This window comes from Zophobas morio, unplaced genomic scaffold (assembly GCF_036711695.1).
Source record: "Zophobas morio isolate AGI-343-1 ecotype UQ-CSIRO unplaced genomic scaffold, CSIRO_AGI_Zmor_V1 ptg000021l, whole genome shotgun sequence".
NCBI lineage: Eukaryota > Metazoa > Arthropoda > Insecta > Coleoptera > Tenebrionidae > Zophobas > Zophobas morio.
In genome coordinates, this window is record NW_026972126.1 from 23,841,149 (window position 1) to 23,863,276 (window position 22,128).

At 30.6% G+C, this 22,128-nt stretch overlaps 1 protein-coding gene across 1 annotated transcript; it reads right to left on the reverse strand.

Moving 5' to 3' along the window:
- Window positions 1-4,225: 4,225 nt before the first annotated feature.
- Window positions 4,226-13,243, reverse strand: LOC135132875 (uncharacterized). The gene is made up of 2 exons (XM_064061090.1): window positions 13,157-13,243; window positions 4,226-4,876 (listed from the first exon to the last, which is right to left on the reverse strand). The coding sequence occupies exon 2, from the start codon at window positions 4,874-4,876 to the stop codon at window positions 4,289-4,291; it is 588 nt and encodes a 195-aa protein (XP_063917160.1). The 5' UTR covers window positions 13,157-13,243; the 3' UTR covers window positions 4,226-4,288.
- Between the last annotated feature and the right edge of the window lie 8,885 nt (window positions 13,244-22,128).

A 22,128-nucleotide genomic window follows, 5' to 3' on the forward strand; every position in this document is an offset into this window, starting at 1 on the left:
TTTAGAGTTTTGTGACACTATTGTGTGACCAAAAATCGAAAATTCGAAACATCGAAATCATAAAAATTGAAAAATCAAAAAACCGAAATGTGATATTTAAAAAAACCGAAAAAATGAAGAACAAACCTGAAAAATCAAAAAATGGGAAATCGAGAACTAGAAAATCAAAGAATGAGAAATCAAGAAATCGAAGAATTTAAAATTTAAACAGTCGAAAATAAAATTTCAAAAAATTGAAAAAAATTATAAATCCCTAAACTCAAATATCGAAAATTTGATAAATCGGTAAACTGAAAAATCGAAAAATTGGAGTATCGAAGAAAAACAGAAAAATTAAAAAGTCGAAAAATCGAAAAACCGAGAACTCCAGAAATCAAAAAATTGAAACATCGTAAAATTAAAAAATTGAAACATCGAGAAATCGAAACAACTCAAAATCGAAGAATCAAAAATTGAAGAATTGAAACATTTTAATGTAAAAAAATCGAAAAACTGGAAAATCAAAAAACGTGTAGTCGAGAAATGGAAAACTTTTAAATTAAAAAATCGAAAAATTTAAATATCAAAAAATGAACAATTGAAAAATTGAAAAATCGCTAGACTCAAATATCGAAAATTTGAAAAATCTGGAAATCCAAAAATTTTTTTGCATCGAATCGAGAAATGGAAACTTCGAATAATCGAAAATATAAAAGGTCCTAAAATCAAAAAAAATAAAAAATCAAAAATGTGAAATTTAAATAATCCATAAATGTAAAAGAAAACTTGAAAAATCAAAAAATGAGAAATCGAGAAATAGAAAAAAAAATTTGAAAAATCTAAAGATGGAAAAGTTTAAAAATCGAAAAACCAACAATTTTTTAAATTGACAAATCGAGATGTCGAGAAATGGAAACTTCGAATAATCGAAAATATAAAAACTCGTAAAATTGAAAAAATTAAAAATCAAAAATGTGATATTTAAAAAAACCGAAAAAATGAAGAACAAACCTGAAAAATCAAAAAATGGGAAATCGAGCACTAGAAAATCAAAAAACGAGAAATCAAGGAATCGAAGAATCTAAAATTTAAACAGTCGAAAATAAAATATCAAAAAATTGAAAAAATTATAAATCCCTAAACTCAAATATCGAAAATTTGGTAAATCGGTAAACTGAAAAATCGGAAAATTGAAGGATCGAAGAACTGAAAAATCCAAAACCTGAAGCAATAAAAAACTGAGGTATCGAAAAATTGCAACAGAGAAATCGAAAGACGAAAAATTGATTAATGGAGAAATCAAAAAATGGAAGTTTAGAAGCAAAAATTTCAAATTTGAAGAATCGAAAAACTGAAATATCGGAATATTGAAAAATCGAAAAATGAAAAAAATCAAGGTAAATCAAACATTTGAAAAATCGGAAAATCCAAAAATTTTTAAAACCGAAAAATAGAATGTCGAGAGAGGAATTTTGAATAATAAACGAAAAGTTAACAAATCGTATAAATGTAATCGAAAAAAATGAAAAATCAATAATGTGATTAAAAAATCCAAAAAATGAGAAATCCAAAACCTGAAAAATCAAAAATTGAGAAATCTAAAATTCTAAAATTTAAAAAATAAAAAAATTGAATTTTAAAAAATCAATTAATCGAAAAATCGATAAGCTGAAATCACAAAAATTGAAAAATTTAAAAACTGAAAAATGAAAAAATCGAAAACTGCAAAATCAAACAACGAGAAATCGATAAATCGAAAAATTAAAATATCAAAAAATTGAGCAATTGAAAAATTGAAAAATTCCTAGGACTCAAACATCAAAAATTTGAAAAATCTGGAAATCCAAAAACTATTAAAATCGAAAAATCGAGATGTCGAGAAATGGAAACTTTGAATAATCAAAAATATAAAAAGTCGTAAAATCGAAAAAATAAAAAATCAAAAATGTGAAATTTAAATAATGGAAAAATATAAAAGAAAACCTGAAAAATCAAAAAATGAGAAATCGAGAAATGGAAAAATCTAAAATTCAAAAAATCAACAAATTGAAAAATCGAAAAATTGAATCGAAAAATTAAAAATCAAGAAATTGAAAAATCACAAAACCGAAATGTCGAAAAACTGGGATAAAATTTGTCATAAACTGAAGAAACTAAAAAATCGAAACATCGAAAAGCTGAAAAATCGAAATATCGGGAGATTGAACAATCTAAAAATCGAAAAAATGAAAAAATCGAAAACTACAAAATTAAAAAAAAAACGGGAAACCGAAAAATTAAAATATCAAAAAATTCCCTAGACTCAAATAATCAAAAATGTGACATTTAAAAAAATCGAAAAAATGAAAAACAAACTTGAAAAATCAAAAAAATGAGAAATCGAGAACTAGAAAATAAAAAAAAACGAGAAATAGAGAAATCGAAGGATTTAAAATTTAAACAATCGAAAATAAAATATCAAAGAATTTAGCAACTGAAAAAATGAAAAATCTCTAAACTTAAATATCGAAAATTTGATAAATCCGTAAATTGAAAAATCGAAAAATTGGAGGATCGAAAAACTGAAAAATCCAAAAACTGAAACAATGAAAACCTGAGGAATCGAAAAATTGCAACAGAGAAGTCGAAAGACGAAAAATCGAAAAATTGATTAATCGAGAAATCAAAAAATTGGAAGTTTAGGAACACCAAAAATTGAAAGTTTGAAAAATCGAAAAACTGAAATATCGGAATATTGACAAAACGAAAAATGAAAAAAATCGAGAAATCGAAGAGTTGAAAAATCTAAAAATATAAAATTAGAAAAATTTATAAATACAAAAATCGACAAACTGAAAAATCTGAATTTAAAAAAAAAATTAAATATCGAAACATTAAAAAATCGTATAATCGAAAAAATGAAAAATCAAAAATGTGATTTTTAAGAAATCGAAAAAATGACAAATCCAAAACCCGAAAAATCAAAAATCGAGAAATCTAAAAATCTAAAATTTAAAAAATCCCAAAACTGAAATGTCAAAAAATTGGGACAAAATTTGCAAAATAGAAACATCGAAAAATTGACGACCTATAAGTCGAAAAATCGTAAAACCGAGAATTCGAGAAATCAAAAAATTGAACCATCGAAAAATCGAAACAATTCAAAATCGAAGAATCAAAAATTGAAGAATTGAAACATTTTAATGTAAAACAATCGATAAATGGAAAAATCGAAAAACTGCAAAGTCAACAAACGAGAAGTCGAGAAAATGAAAAATGAAAAATTTTAAAATTCGAAAAAATAAAACGAATAATTGAAAGACTGAAAATCCCAAGATTCAAATATAGAAAAATTGATGAATCGAAAATTCGAAAAATTGAAGAATCAAAAAATTAAAAAATGCCAAAACGAAAACAGCGAATAACAAATCAAAAACCTAAAAAATCTAAAAATCGAAAAGTCGAAAAACCAAAAAATGGGTTAATCGACAATAAAAAAAATTCAAAAATTTAGAGATGTCAAAAACTGAAAAACTGAAGAAAAGAAAAATTGAAAAATTAAAGAAACGAAAAGTTGAAAAATCGAAAACCTGAAAAATTTTAAAACTAAATTATCCGAAAATTGAGAAATCGAAAAATCGACAATTTGAAAAAATGGGAAATTGAAAAATCGAAAAATTGAAAAATCCCAAAATTGAAATATTGGACAATTGTGAAATAAAAAAATTAAAAAAACAAGAATTGAAACATTGCAAAATTTAAAAATTAAGAACTGAAAACATCAAAAGCGAAACATCGAAAAGCTGAAAAATCGAAAACTCGAAAAATTGAGAAAACGAAAAGTTGTATAATTTTGACTTAAAAATCTCGTTGTCTGGTATCAAAATTCAACACCGGTTCATAAACCAAGTACAAGACTACGTTATTTCACAAAATTTAAATAAGATTTGCTATGTGTAAAATTTGGAGATGACGTCATTATATTGTTGTCTTTTTTTATTAGCGTTTTACCATCGTGCACCGACAGGACAACAATGGGTCCAGTAATTTCGGATATTTTCTGTCTAGATTGACAGCCTACAGACGGAGAGACGAGCGAAAACGGCAGACCCATTTTTTGTACTCAATAGGTCATGAAACGTCGAGAAAACATGCAAGAAGTAGTCATCCGATAGACTCGATTAGTTTATACTCTGGAAGTAAAGCAGGTCATACATGAAACCAAACTCGGTATAATTTTAACATATATATTGCGATTTAAGTCCCTTTACAGCTTGACAGTACAATAAATAATAAATTAAATAACAATAAATACAATACTCCTTCGGCATCATGGATAAAAATTATCCAAAGCATTCGCACCTAGAGCCCTATTTATATCGTTCAAAACAAACATCTTCGTCGGGTTCCCATTAAAAACATACGGCTTCTGCAAGGTATGCACAACAGACTCCGCCCTCTGTGGCTTTTGCTGCGGATTTCCTTGAACCACGTCCTGAAACAATTCTTGGGGCTTCGTCGGCCTATAGAGCCCATTACTTGAATCCCACTGGTCGACCCAAATAGTCGACGGCTTCCCGTTGCCCAAGAAATCCACCGGCTGGGGGTGGAACGAAGACATCGTGTGGGAGTGGAACGAAGGCATCGTGAGCTGCGGCTGCAGGTTGTAGCGCATACTCGAGGTGTACATGGGGGGGGTCTGCATCGGCATGTTCAAGTAGGTCACGGGGGAGCTGCAAGGGTCGGAGGATTGCTGTTGGGGGTTGGTTCGACTTTCGAGTGGGTAGTTGAACTGAGAGCCGGAGTAGTCTAAGGAGCTGCGGGTTCTGCAGGGGTTCGTGGAGTAGGGGGAGAGCGGGGAGAGGGTCTTGGAGGCGGCGAGGGAAGCCAGAGTGAGGAGGAGGAAGAGTGTGTACATCTGAAAAAATTATGACATTTTAGAGTTTTGTGACACTAATTTGTGACTATTTTGTGTTTTAGTAGAGCGCCGCGGTTGTTCGAATAGAGGAACTAATAACGACTAGGAATCGACAGAAGTGGCTACTAAAACACTATCGCCTTATTGAAATGAAGTTTTTCGACTACAAAGAAGTTTCAAGGTGATAAAGTTGCAAGTCACTGGTGATGTTGGGAAAAGTGTTCTTAATTGGAGGAATTGGAACTGGATTGAGTAAAAAGTTGACAGATAAATTGCTGAGTGGTCAAGTGGTCAAGTGGACTACTTACGAAAAAAATCGAAAATTTAGAATTTTGAGAATTGAAAGCCCGAGAAATCGGAAAATATAAAAGTCGAAAAGTCTAAAAATCCGGAAATCCACAAACCGAAAAATCTAAAATTTAAAAAATAGAGAAATTAAAATAACGAAATATTCTTAAAATTGAAATGTTGAAAAATTGAAAAATTGGAAATTTGAAAAATCTGGAAATACAATAATTTAATAATCAAAACAATCAATAACCAATAATAAAAATCGAGATCTCGAGAAGTGGAAAGCTTCGAATAATCGAAAATATAAAAAATCGTAAAATCGAAAAAATGGAAAATTAAAAACGTGAAATTTAAAAAAAAATTAAGAAAACCTGAAAAATCAAAAATTGAGAAATCGGGAAATAAAAAAATCTAAAATTAAAAAAATTGAGACATCGAAAAATTGAACCGAAAAATTAAAAAATCGAAAAACTGAAAAATGCCAAAACCAAAATGTCGGAAAACTGGGACAAAATTTGAAAAATCTAAACATGGAAAACTTGGAAAACCGAAAAATTTAAAATCGAAAAATCTACAAGTCGAAAAATAGAAAAATTGAAAATTCGAAACATCGAAATCATAAAAATTGAAAAATTTAAAAACAGAAAAAAGAAATAATCGAAAAGTGCAAAATAAAAAAACGAGAAATCGAGAAATTGAAAAATTTTAAATTTAAAAAATCGAAAAATTGAAATATCAAAAAATTGAACAAATGAAAAATTGAAAAATCCTTAGGACTCAAATACTGGAAGTTTGAAAAATCTGGAAATCCGAAATTTTTTTAAATCGAAAAATCGAGATGTCGAATAATCGAAGATATAAAAAGTCATCAAATCGAAAAAATGAATAATCAAAACTGTGAAATTTAAATAATTCAAAAGTGTAAAAGAAAACTTGAAAAATCAAAAAATGAGAAATCGAGAAATAGAAAAATCTGAAATTAAAAAAATCCAAAAATTCCAAAAATAGAAAAATTGAATCGAAAAATTAAAAAATCGAGAAATTGAAAAATCACAAGACCGAAATGTCGAAAAACTGGGACAAAATTTGAAAAATCCAAACATGGAAAACTTTAAAAATCGAAAAACCTACAAGTCGAGAACTGAAGAAACCAAAAAATTGAAACATCGAAAAATTAAAAAAATTGAATTTTAAAAAATCAATAAATCGAGAAATCAAACAATTGAAAAATCGAAACATCGAAATCACAATAATTGAAACATTTAAAAACTGAAAAATGGAAAAATCGAAAACTGCAATATCAAAAAAACGAGAAATCGATAAATCGAAAAATTAAAATATCAAAAAATTGAACAATTGAAAAATTGAAAAATTTCTAGGATTCAAATATCAAAAATTTGAAAAATCTGGAAAACCAAAAATTTATTAAATCGAAAAATCGAGATGTCGAAAAATGGAAACTTCGAATAAATCGAAAAATTAAAAATTCGTGAAATCGAAAAATGAACAATAAAAAATGTGAAATTTAAAAAATCGAAAAATTGAAAAATCCCAAAAACGTCAAAAAATTGGGATAAAATAAAAAATCTAAACATGGAAAAATTGGAAATCGGAAAAATTAAAAAATCGAAAAACCGAAAGGCGAATCGAAAAACCAAGAACTCAGGAAATAAAAAAATTGAAACATCGAAAAATTTGAAAATTGAAAAATCAAAAAACCTAAAAAATTGAAAATTTAGAATTTTGAGAATTGAAAGCCCGAGAAATCGGAAAATATAAAAGTCGAAAAGTCTACAGATGGTGAAATCCACAAAACGAAAAATCTAAAATTTAAAAAATAGAAAAATTAAAATAGCGGAACATTCTCAAAATTGAACGATTGAGAAATTGGAAATTTGAAAAATCTGGAAATCCAATTATTTAATAGCAATAATCAAAACAATCAATAATCAATAATAAAAATCGAGATCTCGAGAAGTGCAAAGCTTCGAAAATCGAAAATATAAAATATCCTAAAATCGAAAAAATGGAAAATTAAAAACGTGAAATTTAAAAAAATCTAAGAAAACCTGAAAAATCAAAAAATGAGAAATCGGGAAATAGAAAAATCTAAAATTCAAAAAATCGAGAAATCGAAAAATTGAACCGAAAAATTAAAAAATCGAAAAACTGAACAATGCCAAAAGCAAAATGTCGGAAAACTGGGACAAAATTTGAAAAATCTAAACATGGAAAACTTGGAAAACCGAAAAATTTAAAATCGAAAAACCTACAAGTCGAAAAATAGAAAAATCGAAAATTCGAAACATCGAAATCATAAAAATTGAAAAATTTAAAAACTGAAAAATGGAATAATCGAAAAGTACAAAATAAAAAAACGAGAAATCGAGAAATTGAAAAATTTTAAATTTAAAAAATCGAAAAATCCCTAAGACAAATACCGGAAGTTTGAAAACTCTGGAAATCCGAAAATTTTTTAAATTGAAAAATCGAGATGTCGAGAAATGGAAGCTTCGAATAATCGAAAATATAAAAAGTCGTAAAATCGAAAAAATGAAAAATCAAAAATGTGAAATTTAAATGATCCAGAAATGTAAAAGAAAACATGAAAAATAAAAAAAATAGAAATCGAGAAATAGAAAAATCTACAATTAAAAAAAACAAAAAATTGAAAAACTGAAAAATTGAATCGAAAAATTAAAAAATCCCAAAACCGAAATGTCGAAAAACTGGGACAAAATTTGAAAAACCTAAACATGGAAAACTTTAAAAATCGAAAAACCTACGAGTCGAGAACTGAAGAAAAAAAAATCGAAAAATTTAAAAAATTGAATTTTAAAAAAATCAATAAATCGAAAAATCGAAAAGCTGAAAAATTGAAATATCGACAAATCGAAAAATCTAAAAATTGAAACATCGAAATCACAAAAATTGAAAAATTTAAAAACTGAAAAATGGAAAAATCGAAAACTGCAAAATCAAAAAAACGAAAAAACGATAAATCAAAAAATTGAACAATTGAAAAACTGAAAAATTCCTTGGACTCAAACATCAAAAATTTGAAAAATCTGGAAATCCAAAAACTTTTAAAATCGAAAAATCGAGAGGTCGAGAAATGGAAACTTTGAATAATCAAAAATATAAAAAGTCGTAAAATCGAAAAAATTAAAAATCAATAATGTGATATTAAAAAAAAACGAAAAAATGAAGAACAAACCTGAAAAATCAAAAAATGGGAAGTCGAGAACTAGAAAATCAAAAAACGAGAAATCAAGAAATCGAAGAATTTAAAATTTAAACAATTGAAAATAAAATATCAAAAAATTGAAAAAATTATAAATCTCTAAACTCAAAGATCGAAAATTTGATAAATCGGTAAACTGAAAAATCGAAAAATTGGAGTATCGAAGAATTGAAAAATCCAAAACCTGAAACAATAAAAAACTGAGAAATCGAAAAATTGCAACAGAGAAGTCGAAAGAGGAAAAATTGATTAATGGAGAAATAATAAAATTGAAAGTTTAGAAACAAAAATTTCAAATTTGAAGAATCGAAAAACTGAAATATCGGAATAGTGAAGAATCGAAAAATGAAAAAAAATCGAGAAATCAAACATTTGAAAAATCGGAAAATCCAAAAATTTTTCAAATCGACAAATGGAATTTTGAATAATAAACGAAAAATTAAAAAATGACAAATCCAAAACCTGAAAAATCAAAAATCGAGAAATTTAAAATTCCAAAATTTAAAAAATAAAAAAAATTGAATAGAAAAATTAAAAAATAGAGAATTTGAAATTTCCAAAACTGAAATGTCGAGAAATTGGGACAAAATTTGAAATATTGAAACATCGAATAATTGGAAAACAAAAAAATGGAAAAGTCGAAAAATCGAAAAACCGAGAACTCCAGAAATCAAAAAAATTGAAACATCGGAAAATTAAAAAATTGAAACATCGAGAAATCGAAACAACTCAAAATCGAAGAATCAAAAATTGAAGAATTGAAACATTTTAATGTAAAAAAATCGTAACACTGCAAAATCAAAAAACTTGTAGTCGAGAAATCGAAAAATTTTAAATTATAAAATTGAAAAATTAAAATATCAAAAAATGAACAACTGAAAAATTGAAAAATCCCTACACTCAAATATCGAAAATTTGAAAACTCTGGAAAACCAAAAATTTTTTAAGTCCAAAAATCGAGATGTCGTGAAATGGAAACTTCGAATAATTGAAAATATATAAAGTCGTAAAATCGAAAAAATGAAAAATCAAAAATGTGAAATTTAAATAATCCAATAATATAAAAGAAAACCAGAAAAATAAAAAAATTAAAAAATCGAGAAATTGAAAAATCACAAAACCGAAATGTCGAAAAACTGGGACAAAATATGAAAAATACAAACATGGAATACTTAAAAAATCGAAAAACCTACGAGTCGAGAACTGAAGAAACCAAAAAATCGTAACATCTAACAATTTTCAAAATTGAATTTTAAAAAAATCAATAAATCGAAAAATCGAAAAGCTGAAAAATCGAAATATCGACAAATCGAAAAATCACAAGAATTGAAAAATTTAAAAACTGAAAAATGAAAAAATCGAAAACTGCAAAATCAAAAAACGAGAAATCGATAAATCGAAAAATTAAAATATCAAAAAATTGAACAATTGAAAAATTGAAAAATTCCTAGGACTCAAACATCAAAAATTTTAAAAATCTGGAAATCCAAAAACTTTTAAAATCGAAAATTCGAGATGTCGAGAAATGGAAACTTTGAATAATCAAAAATATAAAAAGTCGTAAAACCGAAAAAATAAAAAATCAAAAATGTAAAATTTAAATAATCGAAAAACATAAAAGAAAACCTGAAAAATCAAAAAATGAGAAATCGAGAAATGGAAAAATCTAAAATTCAAAAAATCAACAAATTGAAAAATCGAAAAATTGAATCGAAATCGAGAAATTGAAAAATCACAAAACCGAAATGTCGAAAAACTGGGATAAAATTTGAAAAACCTAAACATGGAAAAACCTACAAGTCATAAACTGAAGAAACTAAAAAATCGAAACATCGAAAAATTTAAAAAATTTAATTTAAAAAAAGTCAATTAATCGAAAAATCGAAAAGCTGAAAACTCGAAAGATCGAGAAATCGAACAATCTAAAAATCGAAACATCGAAATCACAAAAATTGAAAAATTTACAAACTGAAAAAAGTCGAAAACTGCAAAATTAAAAAAAAACGGGAAATTGAGAAATCAAAAATTTTTAATTTAAAAAATCGAAAAATTAAAATATCAAAAAATTCCCTAGACTCAAAAATCGAAAAAATGAAAAACAACCCTTGAAAAATCAAAAAAATGAGAAATCGAGAACTAGAAAATAAAAAAAAAACGAGAAATGGAGAAATCGAAGTATTTAAAATTTAAACAATCGAAAATAAAATATCAAAGAATTGAGCAACTGAAAAAATGAAAAATCTCTAAACTTAAATATCGAAAATTTGATAAATCGGTAAATTGAAAAATCGAAAAATTGGAGGATCGAAAAACTGGAAAATCCAAAAACTGAAACAATGAAAACCTGAGGAATCGAAAAATTGCAACAGAGAAGTCGAAAGACGAAAAATCGAAAAATTGATTAATCGAGAAATCAAAAAATTGGAAGTTTAGGACCACCAAAAATTGAAAATTTGAAAAATCGAAAAACTGAAATATCGGAATATTGACAAAACGAAAAATGAAAAAAATCGAGAAATCGAAAAGTTGAAAAATCTAAAAATATAAAATTAGAAAAATTTATAAATCCACAAATCGACAAACTGAAAAATCTGAATTTTAAAAAATGGAAAAATTTAAATATCGAAACATTAAAAAATCGTATAATCGAAAAAATGAAAAATCAAAAATGTGATATTTAAGAAATCGAAAAAATGACAAATCCAAAACCTGAGAAATCAAAAATCGAGAAATCTAAAAATCTAAAATTAAAAAATGCCAAAACTGAAATGTCAAAAAATTGGGACAAAATTTGAAAAATCGAAACATCGAAAAATTGGAAAACAGAAAAATTTAAAAGTCGCAAAAATCTATGTCGAAAAATCGTAAAACCGAGAATTCGAGAAATCAAAAAATTGAACCATCGAAAAATCGAAACAATTCAAAACCGAAGAATCAAAAATTGAAGAATTGAAACATTTTAATGTAAAACAATCGAAAAATTGAAAAATCGAAAACCTGAAAAATTTTAAAACTAAAATATCCGAAAATTGAGAAATCGAAAAATCGACAATTTGAAAAAATGGGAAATTGAAAAATCGAAAAATTGAAAAATCCCAAAATTGAAATATTGGACAATTGTGAAATAAAAAAATTAAAAAAAGAAGAATTGAAACATTGCAAAATTAAAAAATTAAGAACTGAAAACATCAAAACCGAAACATCGAAAAGCTGAAAATTCGAAACTGTGCTATGTGTAAAATTTGGAGATGACGTCATTCCATTGTTGTCTTTTTTTATTAGCGTTTTACCATCGTGCACCGACAGGACAACAATGGGTCCAGTAATTTCGGATATTTTCTGTGTAGATTGACAGCTTACAGACGGAGAGACGAACGAAAACGGCAGACCCATTTTTTGTAGAGGTCATGAAACGTCGAGAAAACATGAAAGAAGAAGTCATCCGATAGACTCGATTAGTTTATACAGGAGTGGCTACTAAAACACTATCGCCTTATTGAAATGAAGTTTCAAGGTGATAAAGTAAACAATGTGCAAGTCACTGGTGATGTTGGGAAAAGTGTTCTTAATTGGAGGAATTGGAACTGGATTGATTAAAAAGTTGACAGGTAAATTGCTGAGTGGTCAAGTGGACTACTTATGGAGCGTTTTATGTAAAAAATGTCATGGTAGATAATTTATTTAAGTAGATACGTGGAGTTTCGATGGTGTAGAGTGGGGTTAATGTCTTTTAGACACCCGAAAAACTGGTGGGCCTTCAGTAGAACAAAAATTAGAAAACTGCAGTTCTATGAAGAGCAGAATTTCTCTATTTTATTGTCCATTAAGATAATAAGTGACACTTTTTCCACGAAAATTATCTGTAATTAAATCTGAAGTCTCCGCTAGCTACGAAAAAACTAAACTGTGTCTGTAATTAAGTCACACAGTTACAGAAGCGAGTTTTTACGTACAAATTAATACTGCATTTACTCATCGCTCTTCAAATTTAACCCATATACAGTATGAAACATTTTTGCGTTTATTCTTTGTCGTCTAAATTTAAATGATGTTCACGTCCAACCCGTTAAGAGTTAAAGACCTTGGTTTGGATATTCCAAGTGGGTAACTTTTGCATTTATAATAATTCCTACAAGGCCTTTATCTACTTGAATGGAGTAATATTTACCGAACGGTTTCTCTGTGTGTTTAGGTACACGGAAAGCCGAAAATCATTGTCCCAATAATAATCGAAATGTAAACACGGTGGTCAATTAATATCTTTACTTAAACCGCAAAGAACAAAGCGCAATATTTATATATTTAATCGCAATACTGTTATAACTGTTAAAGACGATGCTACATAATGGTTACGTTTTCACTCGGAATGTTAGTGTTTTACATTTTGACTCATTGGTACCTTAAGTCATTTAATTTGCACCAATTATGTAACAAATAGTAAATAAATAGTTCACTAAGACGTTAAGAGCAAGAACTCGGTCGTGTGTTAGTAGAAGTCTTTCACTTACAAGTCCTAGCATCACTGATAAAAAATAAGAATGACACAGGTCCTAAACTGGAAACTTGAAACTAGGTACGACGAGATTCATTTTCACCGCAAACGACTTTGTATCATTTTCCAAGAAGGAAAATCATGATTAGCACAGATTTGAAAAGCAACAGTGTAGAAAATTATAAAAAAATATTTGATCTACATTTGAGTATAGATATTAAAAAAAAAGTTTTTAGTAAAAATTCCTCCTCACCTTTACCCTTCTTCAGTTCGAAATTCTTCAGCGTTCGGCCTTGCCCGACCTTGAAGCTCGTTTACCCAAAATCGAGATCACTGCTCTTCGTCGAGCGCAAGAAGTGTACTAAATCGCGAATTTAGCGCTCCCAAAGAAGTAAAACGTGCTTATTTAAAACAAACACTGGCGGGGGAATTTTACGGTGGAAACAGGAAACGCATTTCGTTAGCCGGTAAAAAATGTAAGCACGTCCGATATTGGAAACGATACTCTTATTTAATTTTATTTAATTTTCCGGACCGTGGTTTTATTTATCGTGCGTTGCTGCAAGTCTCAGTCAGTTAAATATTTAAATGCGCCGGTGTATTTGGCATTACCAAGTCAGATGGGAGAAATGGAGTTAGTGAAACGAAAGAGTGTGTGTTTTGGTTATCAGGGTGTGAAATGGAAGATTTCGGTTTCGGCGGATTCGGGGAAAAATTAAAATGGATGGTGAATCCGGGTCGGGTCCGGCTGGGTCGGAATTAGAGTGTAATTTTCTTTGATAATGGGTAGGTTGTGGGGGGTGTTTACGGGTCGTAGAAGCGCTCAACAGTGTTATTAATGTTTTTTCTGCGGAAGTAGCGAGGAAGTAAGAGAGCAGAAGACGGTTCAATTGGTGCATTTAAACCGCTAATGTTGTTTAATTACGGATTTTATACTCACAACTCTTAATTATTTCTGCTGGTGTGCTACGTTTGATTTCGAACAATGGCACAGTACTGCAATTGTGTGCAAAAATGACAAAATATATATCGTTTCAAAATTTCTAACGCCCACCCACCCCTACTCCGTTTTGGGGCTATTGCTTCTTTATAAAAGACTCTCTAAGGAAAAGTTAAACTTAGACCCGCCCACCCACCCCGCTGTGTGTTTCAGGGATTTATACTATTCTTTAACGAAATTTATAAAAAATAAATTTAGTTTGTATACCTACTCTTTCAAAATTTCAAAATTTTTGCTATTTCTAATAAAAAGTAAGTCATCACAATAAACATTTGGAAAAGGTATTAATATTGTAAAAACTTGTGAAATACCGGGTGTCTGGAAAATGGCGGATTAACTCTTCAGTGCGTTTTATACGGAGGTTTCGGAAGTCCCAAAAAAATAATAAAAAAGTTCTTTGTGATGTATATTACGAAAATAAACGTAATTTTATAAAAGTAAAATTGGCAACACAGGATACACCTAATGCGTGAATACCTACCTCTAGTTTACTTTTTGATTTCTTAGTAACAATGGTGATTGAAATCCACCTTCGCTTTATATCAGGCATATCAGGCAAATATTGTTGTCAAATGGAATCTTATCAAATTATTACAAAAACAACACAACCATGTCATCGTGCATTCTAACTGAAATGGTAATTAAACATGGTCATGGGCGAGAAAAATATTAACTTAAAGTTTTATTACTAGTTATTGTAATAATGAAAACAAAAGAACCAATTTAAAATTATTATAACTCCAACAAAATATAAGAAGGATTTTTTTTTACTATTTTTCCAGACTTTTCCAGTTAATTGTTAAGAGCGTAGTGGAGAGTTAATCCGCCATTTTTCAGACACCCGGTATAAAGGTGTTAAATTGCAAATTTCCATTGTAACGAGTTAAATTCCTAAATCTACCCGAAATGTGGAAAACATGACGAGTTTGTATTTGTGATTTATCACTGCATTCATATTTTTTAGATTTGCTTATACGGGGTGTCTGAAAAAAAATAATGACTGAGTCAATTAAATCAAGAATTGCAAGACTGAATACTTTGAAATCTTGGACACGTATTTGTCTTAAATTACAAGTACTATACAGGGTGTGCGTGTTATCTGTTCACGCCTGACAATTTTTGCATAGGCTACATATTATACACTCCAGAGACGACTTCGTCCAATTTAATTTTTTTTTGTGCGATTTTACCTATCTCCCAGAAATTCGTTCTAAACAAAAAAAAAAAAAATATAAAATTTTAGCGAGTATACTCTAAGTATTTCACAAAACATTTGGTTGTTTTCGTTACATGTATAGTGTGTAGAACCTCGATAATCCGAATTAATTGGGAAAAAGGTGTGAAATCTGAAAGGGGATTGAATAACAACTTCATACACAGTTGAAAACAAACTTCAAGAAATAAACCTTAATTTGGATTGGATAATAGATACATTCTAAAAAATATTACTCCGTGACTGTAAACACGCTACCTTTTTGGAATCAACACGCCGGGATCTATACCCTGAATTTTTTCAGAATTTTTAAATGCATTTTTCAAAAATTAAATTTTCCATTATGCAAATTTCGACTCATTCTCGACGATTTTCGAAATTGAACTAGATACATTTTCTTGTAGATTTTGGGCCTCAGAGGTCATTTCTGGCTTCATTTCTTCGATAACTTAAACCATTTTTCCAGAGTCGTCCAGTTCAAATATCTAAATTTTTAAAAATTTCGAAAAATTCGAATTTCGCATCGAATTTTCCAAAAATATTGCTCGATTACCATTAACATCCTATATTTTTGGAATCAACACGTCGGGATATACGTATATCCCTTAAAATTTTGTCATCAGAATTTTTCAAAAATGAAATTTTCCTCATGCAAATTTCGACCCATTTTCGACGATTTTCGAAATTTAACAAAATACTTCAACCTTTTTTCCAGAATTAGTTAATTAACTCAGTGCATTCAAATATCGCAATTTTTAAAAATTTCAAAATATTCCATACAACATATCCAAAAAATCTTGCGTAATTTTTACAAGTAGGTGCGTGTTTCCAAGTTCAGTTCGGACTGCAGAGTTTTTGTTCGGATTAAAGAAGCATCGAATTCACATAGCCTCTGTTCGGATTACTGGATGTTCAGATAATCGTGAATTTGGATTATAGAGGTTGTATTTATTGTACAAAATGAAATACGATTTCAAAATTTTCAAATTATCATAATAAAGTACCTCGGCCGTGTGTAATTGCTGCACCCATTGCCCCCCCCCCATCCGCGCCTGGTCTCAACGGGCTTTTTTAAGAATGTAAAACCTTCTCGGGGGTCCCAACGGTCTTTTTTAAAAAAGTAAAACCTTGTCGGAGGCCCTAACTGTCTTCCTTTAAATGTAAAACCTTCTCGGAGGTTCAAACTGTCTTTACTAAAAATTAAAACCTTCTCGGGGGCGCCAAATTTCTTTTTTTTTAAGAATGTGAAACCTTCTCCGGGGTCCCAATGGTCTTTTTTTAAATGTAAAACCTTCTCGGGGCTCCCAAATATGTATTTTTAAGAATGTGAAACATTTTCGGAGGTCCCAACGGTATTCTTTAAAAATGTAAAACCTTCTCGGGGGTCCCAACTGTCTTCTTTTAAATGTAAAACCTTCTCGGAGGTTCAACTGTCTTTTCTAAAAATTAAAACTCTCTCGTAGGCGCCAAATGTCTTTTTTAAGAATGTAAAACTTTCTCGGGGTCCCAACTGTCTTTATGAAAAATGTAAAAGCTTCTCGGGGTCCAAACTGTCTTTTTTAAATATAAAACCTTCTCGGGGGTCGCCGTGGAAATGATTTTTTCTCTCAAACAAATAAACACAGATACAACAGAATTCACAAAATTTTTAGGGGTCCACATTGACTCTGTCCTGGCACCACCAAATTGGTGATCTATGCAAGAAATTATGTAAAAACATCTATTTACTACGTAATCTAACGCGCTGTGTATCCATAGACGTCATAAAAACAGCTTATTTCGCGACCTTCCAATCACATGTGGAATATTCGATAATCCTGTGGGGCCAAACAGGACTATCAGAGCGGGTTTTCAGACTCCAGCGAAGGGTAATCAGAATTATATCAAACCTGAGATATCGCGACGACTGCAAAGAACATTTTAAATTATTGAATCTCCTGAATGTACCCTGTCTGTTCATATACAAATGTTTAGATTATTTTGTAAAAAATCGTAAGAAATTTAAAACATTAAATTCCTATCACAACTACTCTACAAGAGGAAATGACATTTGTCTACGAGGTTTTAGACTGACCAGATTTAGATTAGGCTTTAATTACTATTGTGTTAAATGTTACAATGTAATACCAATCAATATTAGGAATCTTAGTCCTAAGTTGTTCTTAAAAAGGATTAAAGCACATCTAATTGAAAATGCCTTTTATAATATAGAGGAATACTTAACAACTAAGTTTTAAATGAAATGGATTTTATTTCAAAATTACTGATTACCTTTGTTACCATGTATCTCTTTATTTTGTTATGTTAAGTTGTGTAATCCATGTATTTCGTTATTTTGTTATGTTAAGTTGTGTTATGACTTGTGTAAATATTTTTTATATTTTGGCACGAATAAATCTTATCTTATCTTATCTTATCTTATCTTAAATGTGTATTTTTAAGAATGTAAAACCTTCTCGGGGGTCCCAACTGTCTTTTTAAAAAATGTAAAATCTTCTCGGGGGCCCTAATTCTTTTTTTTTTAATGTAAAACCTTCTCGGGGGTCGCAAATGGGTATTTTTTAGAATGTGAAACCTTCTCGGAGGTTCCAACGGTATTTTTAAAAAATGTAAAACCTTCTCGGACGTTTAACTGTCTTTTCTAAAATTAAAACCTTCTCGGAAGCGCCAAATGTCTTTTTTAAGAATGTAAAACCTTCTCAGGGGTCCCAACGGTCTTTTTTAAAAATGTAAAACCTTCTCGGGGGTCCCAACTGTCTTCTTTTAAATGTAAAACCTTCTCGGAGGTTCAACTGTCTTTACTAAAAATTAAAACTCTCTCGTAGGCGCCAAATGTCTTTTTTAAGAATGTAAAACCTTCTCGGGGGTCCCAACGGTCTTTTTTAAAAATGTAAAACCTTCTCGGGGGTTCAATTGTCTTTTCTAAAATTTAAAACGCTCTCGGAGGCGACAAATGTCTTGTTTAAGAATGTAAAACCTTCTCGGGGGTCCCAACGATCTTTTTAAAAAATGTAAAACCTTCTCGGGGGTCCCAACTGTCTTCTTTTAAATGTAAAACCTTCTCGGAGGTCGCAAATGTGTATTTCTAAGAATATGAAACCTTCTCGGAGTTCCCAATGGTCTTTTTTAAAAATGTAAAACCTTCTCGGGGGTTCAATTGTCTTTTCTAAAATTTAAAACGCTCTCGGAGGCGCCAAATGTCTTGTTTAAGAATGTAAAACCTTCTCGGGGGTCCCAACGATCTTTTTAAAAAATGTAAAACCTTCTCGGGGGTCCCAACTGTCTTTTTAAAAAATGTAAAACCTTCTCGGGGGCCCCAACTGTCTTTTTTTAAATGTAAAACCTTCTTGGGGGTCGCAAATGGGTATTTTTAAGAATGTGAAACCTTCTCGGAGGTCCCAACGGTATTTTTTAAAAATGTAAAACCTTCTCGGGGGTCCCAACTGTCTTCTTTTAAATGTAAAACCTTCTCGGAGGTTCAACTGTTTTTTCTAAAAATTAAAACTCTCTCGGAGGCGCGAAATGTCTTTTTTAAGAATGTAAAACCTTCTCGGGGGTCCCAACTGTCTTTTTAAAAAATGTAAAAAACCTTCTCGGGGGCCTCAACTGTCTTTTTTTTAAATGTAAAACCTTCTCGGGGGTCGCAAATGTGTATATTTAAGAATGTGAAACCTTCTCGGAGGTCCCAACGGTATTTTTTAAAAATGTAAAACCTTCTCGGGGGTCCCAACTGTCTTCTTTTAAATGTAAAACCTTCTCGGAGGTTCAACTGTTTTTTCTAAAAATTAAAACTCTCTCGGAGGCGCGAAATGTCTTTTTTAAGAATGTAAAACCTTCTCGGGGGTCCCAACTGTCTTTTTAAAAAATGTAAAACCTTCTCGGGGGCCTCAACTGTCTTTTTTTTAAATGTAAAACCTTCTCGGGGGTCGCAAATGTGTATATTTAAGAATGTGAAACCTTCTCGGAGGTCCCAACGGTATTTTTTAAAAATGTAAAACCTTCTCGGGGGTCCCAACTGTCTTCTTTTAAATGTAAAACCTTCTCGGAGGTTCAACTGTTTTTTCTAAAAATTAAAACTCTCTCGGAGGCGCGAAATGTCTTTTTTAAGAATGTAAAACCTTCTCGGGGGTCCCAACTGTCTTTTTAAAAAATGTAAAACCTTCTCGGGGGCCTCAACTGTCTTTTTTTTAAATGTAAAACCTTCTCGGGGGTCGCAAATGTGTATATTTAAGAATGTGAAACCTTCTCGGAGGTCCCAACGGTATTTTTTAAAAATGTAAAACCTTCTCGGGGGTTCAATTGTCTTTTCTAAAATTTAAAACACTCTCGGAGGCGCCAAATGTCTTGTTTAAGAATGTAAAACCTTCTCGGGGGTCCCAACGATCTTTTTAAAAAATGTAAAACCTTCTCGGGGGGGTCCCAACTGTCTTTTTAAAAAATGTAAAACCTTCTCGGGGGCCCCAACTGTCTTTTTTTAAATGTAAAACCTTCTTGGGGGTCGCAAATGGGTATTTTTAAGAATGTGAAACCTTCTCGGAGGTCCCAACGGTATTTTTTAAAAATGTAAAACCTTCTCGGGGGTCCCAACTGTCTTCTTTTAAATGTAAAACCTTCTCGGAGGTTCAACTGTTTTTTCTAAAAATTAAAACACTCTCGGAGGCGCGAAATGTCTTTTTTAAGAATGTAAAACCTTCTCGGGGGTCCCAACTGTCTTTTTAAAAAATGTAAAACCTTCTCGGGGGCCTCAACTGTTTTTTTTTTAAATGTAAAACCTTCTCGGGGGTCGCAAATGTGTATATTTAAGAATGTGAAACCTTCTCGGAGGTCCCAACTGTCTTCTTTTAAATGTAAAACCTTCTCGGAGGTCGCAAATGTGTATTTTTTAAAAATGTAAAACCTTCTCGGGAGTCCCAACTGTCTTCTTTTAAATGTAAAACCTTCTCGGAGGTCGCAAATGTGTATTTTTAAGAATGTAAAACCTTCTCGGGGGTCCCAACTGTCTTTTTAAAAAATGTAAAACCTTCTCGGGGGCCTCAAATGTCTTTTTTTTTTAATGTAAAACCTTCTCGGGGGTCGCAAATGTGTATATTTAAGAATGTAAAACCTTCTCGGAGGTCCCAACGGTATTTTTTAAAAATGTAAAACCTTCTCGGGGGTCCCAACTATCTTCTTTTAAATGTAAAACCTTCTCGGAGGTTCAACTGTCTTTTCTAAAAATGAAAACTCTCTCGGAGGCGCCAAATGTCTTTTTTAAGAATGTAAAACCTTCTCGGGGGGGTCCCAACTGTCTTTTTAAAAAATGTAAAACCTTCTCGTGGGGCCCAACTGTCTTTTTTTTTAAATGTAAAACCTTCTCGGGGGTCGCAAATGTGTATATTTAAGAATGTAAAACCTTCTCGGAGGTCCCAACGGTATTTTTTAAAAATGTAAAACCTTCTCGGAGGTCCCAACGGTATTTTTTAAAAATGTAAAACCTTCTCGGGGGTCCCAACTATCTTCTTTTAAATGTAAAACCTTCTCGGAGGTTCAACTGTCTTTTCTAAAAATGAAAACTCTCTCGGAGGCGCCAAATGTCTTTTTGAAGAATGTAAAACCTTCTCGGGGGTCCCAATTGTCTTTTTAAAAAATGTAAAATCTTCTCGGGGGCCCCAACTGTCTTTATTTTTAATGTAAAACCTTCTCGGGGGTTGCAAATGTGTAGATGGCACTAATTATGTTTGCATTAAACTTTTAAATACTTTACCAAAAAAAAAAATACTGAGGAATCATCCAAAATTTTCTTGAAACATTTAAAAGCGTATCTAATCGAGAAGGCCTTTTATTCATTAGAGGAGTTTCTAAATAATAATTTTGATCACTTAGTAGTGCAGTTTAACAATTCCTAACTTATCGTACATTTCATTATTAGATTATACTATATTGTATTAATTAGGAAATTGTATTTTAGAGTTGATATTAATTATTATCGATCCATAATGTTTTCTTTTCTGTGACGTGTGTAAACTTATGTTTTTAGCACAAATAAAATTCTATTCTATACTATATTTAATAAGGTGAAAGCTTCTCGGAGGTTCCAACGGTATTTTTTAAAAATGTAAAACCTTCTCGGGGGTCGCAAATGTGTATTTTTAAGAATGTGAAACCTTCTCGGAGGTCCCAACGCTATATTTTAAAAACGTAAAACCTTCTCGGGGGTCCCAACTGTTTTCTTTTAAATGTAAAACCTTCTCGGAGGTTCAACTGTCTTTTCTTAAAATTAAAACCTTCTCGGAGGCACCAAATGTCTTCTTTAAGAATGAAAAATATTCTCGGGGGTCCCAAAGGTCTTTTTTAAAAATGTAAAACCTTCTCGGGGGCCCAACGGTCTTTTTTAGATATGTAAAACCTTCTCGGGGGCCCCAACTGTCTTTTTTTTAATGTAAAACCTTCTCGGGGGTCCCAACTGTCTTCTTTTAAATATAAAACCTCCTCGGAGGTTCAACTGTGTTTTCTAAAAATTAAAACCTTCTCGGAGGCGCCAAATGTCTTTTTTAAGAATGTAAAACCTTCTCGGGGGTTCCAGCGGTTTTTTTTTAAAATGTAAAACCTTCTCGGGGGCCCCAACTGTCTTTTTTTTAAATGTAAAACCTTCTCGGGGGTCGCAAATGCGTATTTTTAAGAATGTGAAACCTTCTCGGAGGTCCCAACGGTATTTTTTAAAAATGTAAAACCTTCTCGGGGGTCCCAACTGTCTTCTTTTAAATGTAAAACCTTCTCGGAGGTTCAACTGTCTTTTCTAAAAATTAAAACCTTCTCGGAGGCGCCAAATGTCTTTTTTAAGAATGTAAAATCTTCTCGGGGATCCCAACGGTCTTTTTTAAAAATGTAAAACCTTCTCGGGGGCCCAAACTGTTTCTTTTTTAAATGTAAAACCTCGGGGGTGGCAAATGTCTTTTTTAAGAATGTAAAATCTTCTCGGGGGTCCCAACGGTATTTTTTAAAATTGTAAAACCTTCTCGGGGGTCCCAACTGT

Bases quoted from the DNA above. Each gene is read 5' to 3' on its own strand.
- LOC135132875 (XM_064061090.1), bottom strand. From the start codon at position 4,876: ATGTACACACTCTTCCTCCTCCTCACTCTGGCTTCCCTCGCCGCCTCC.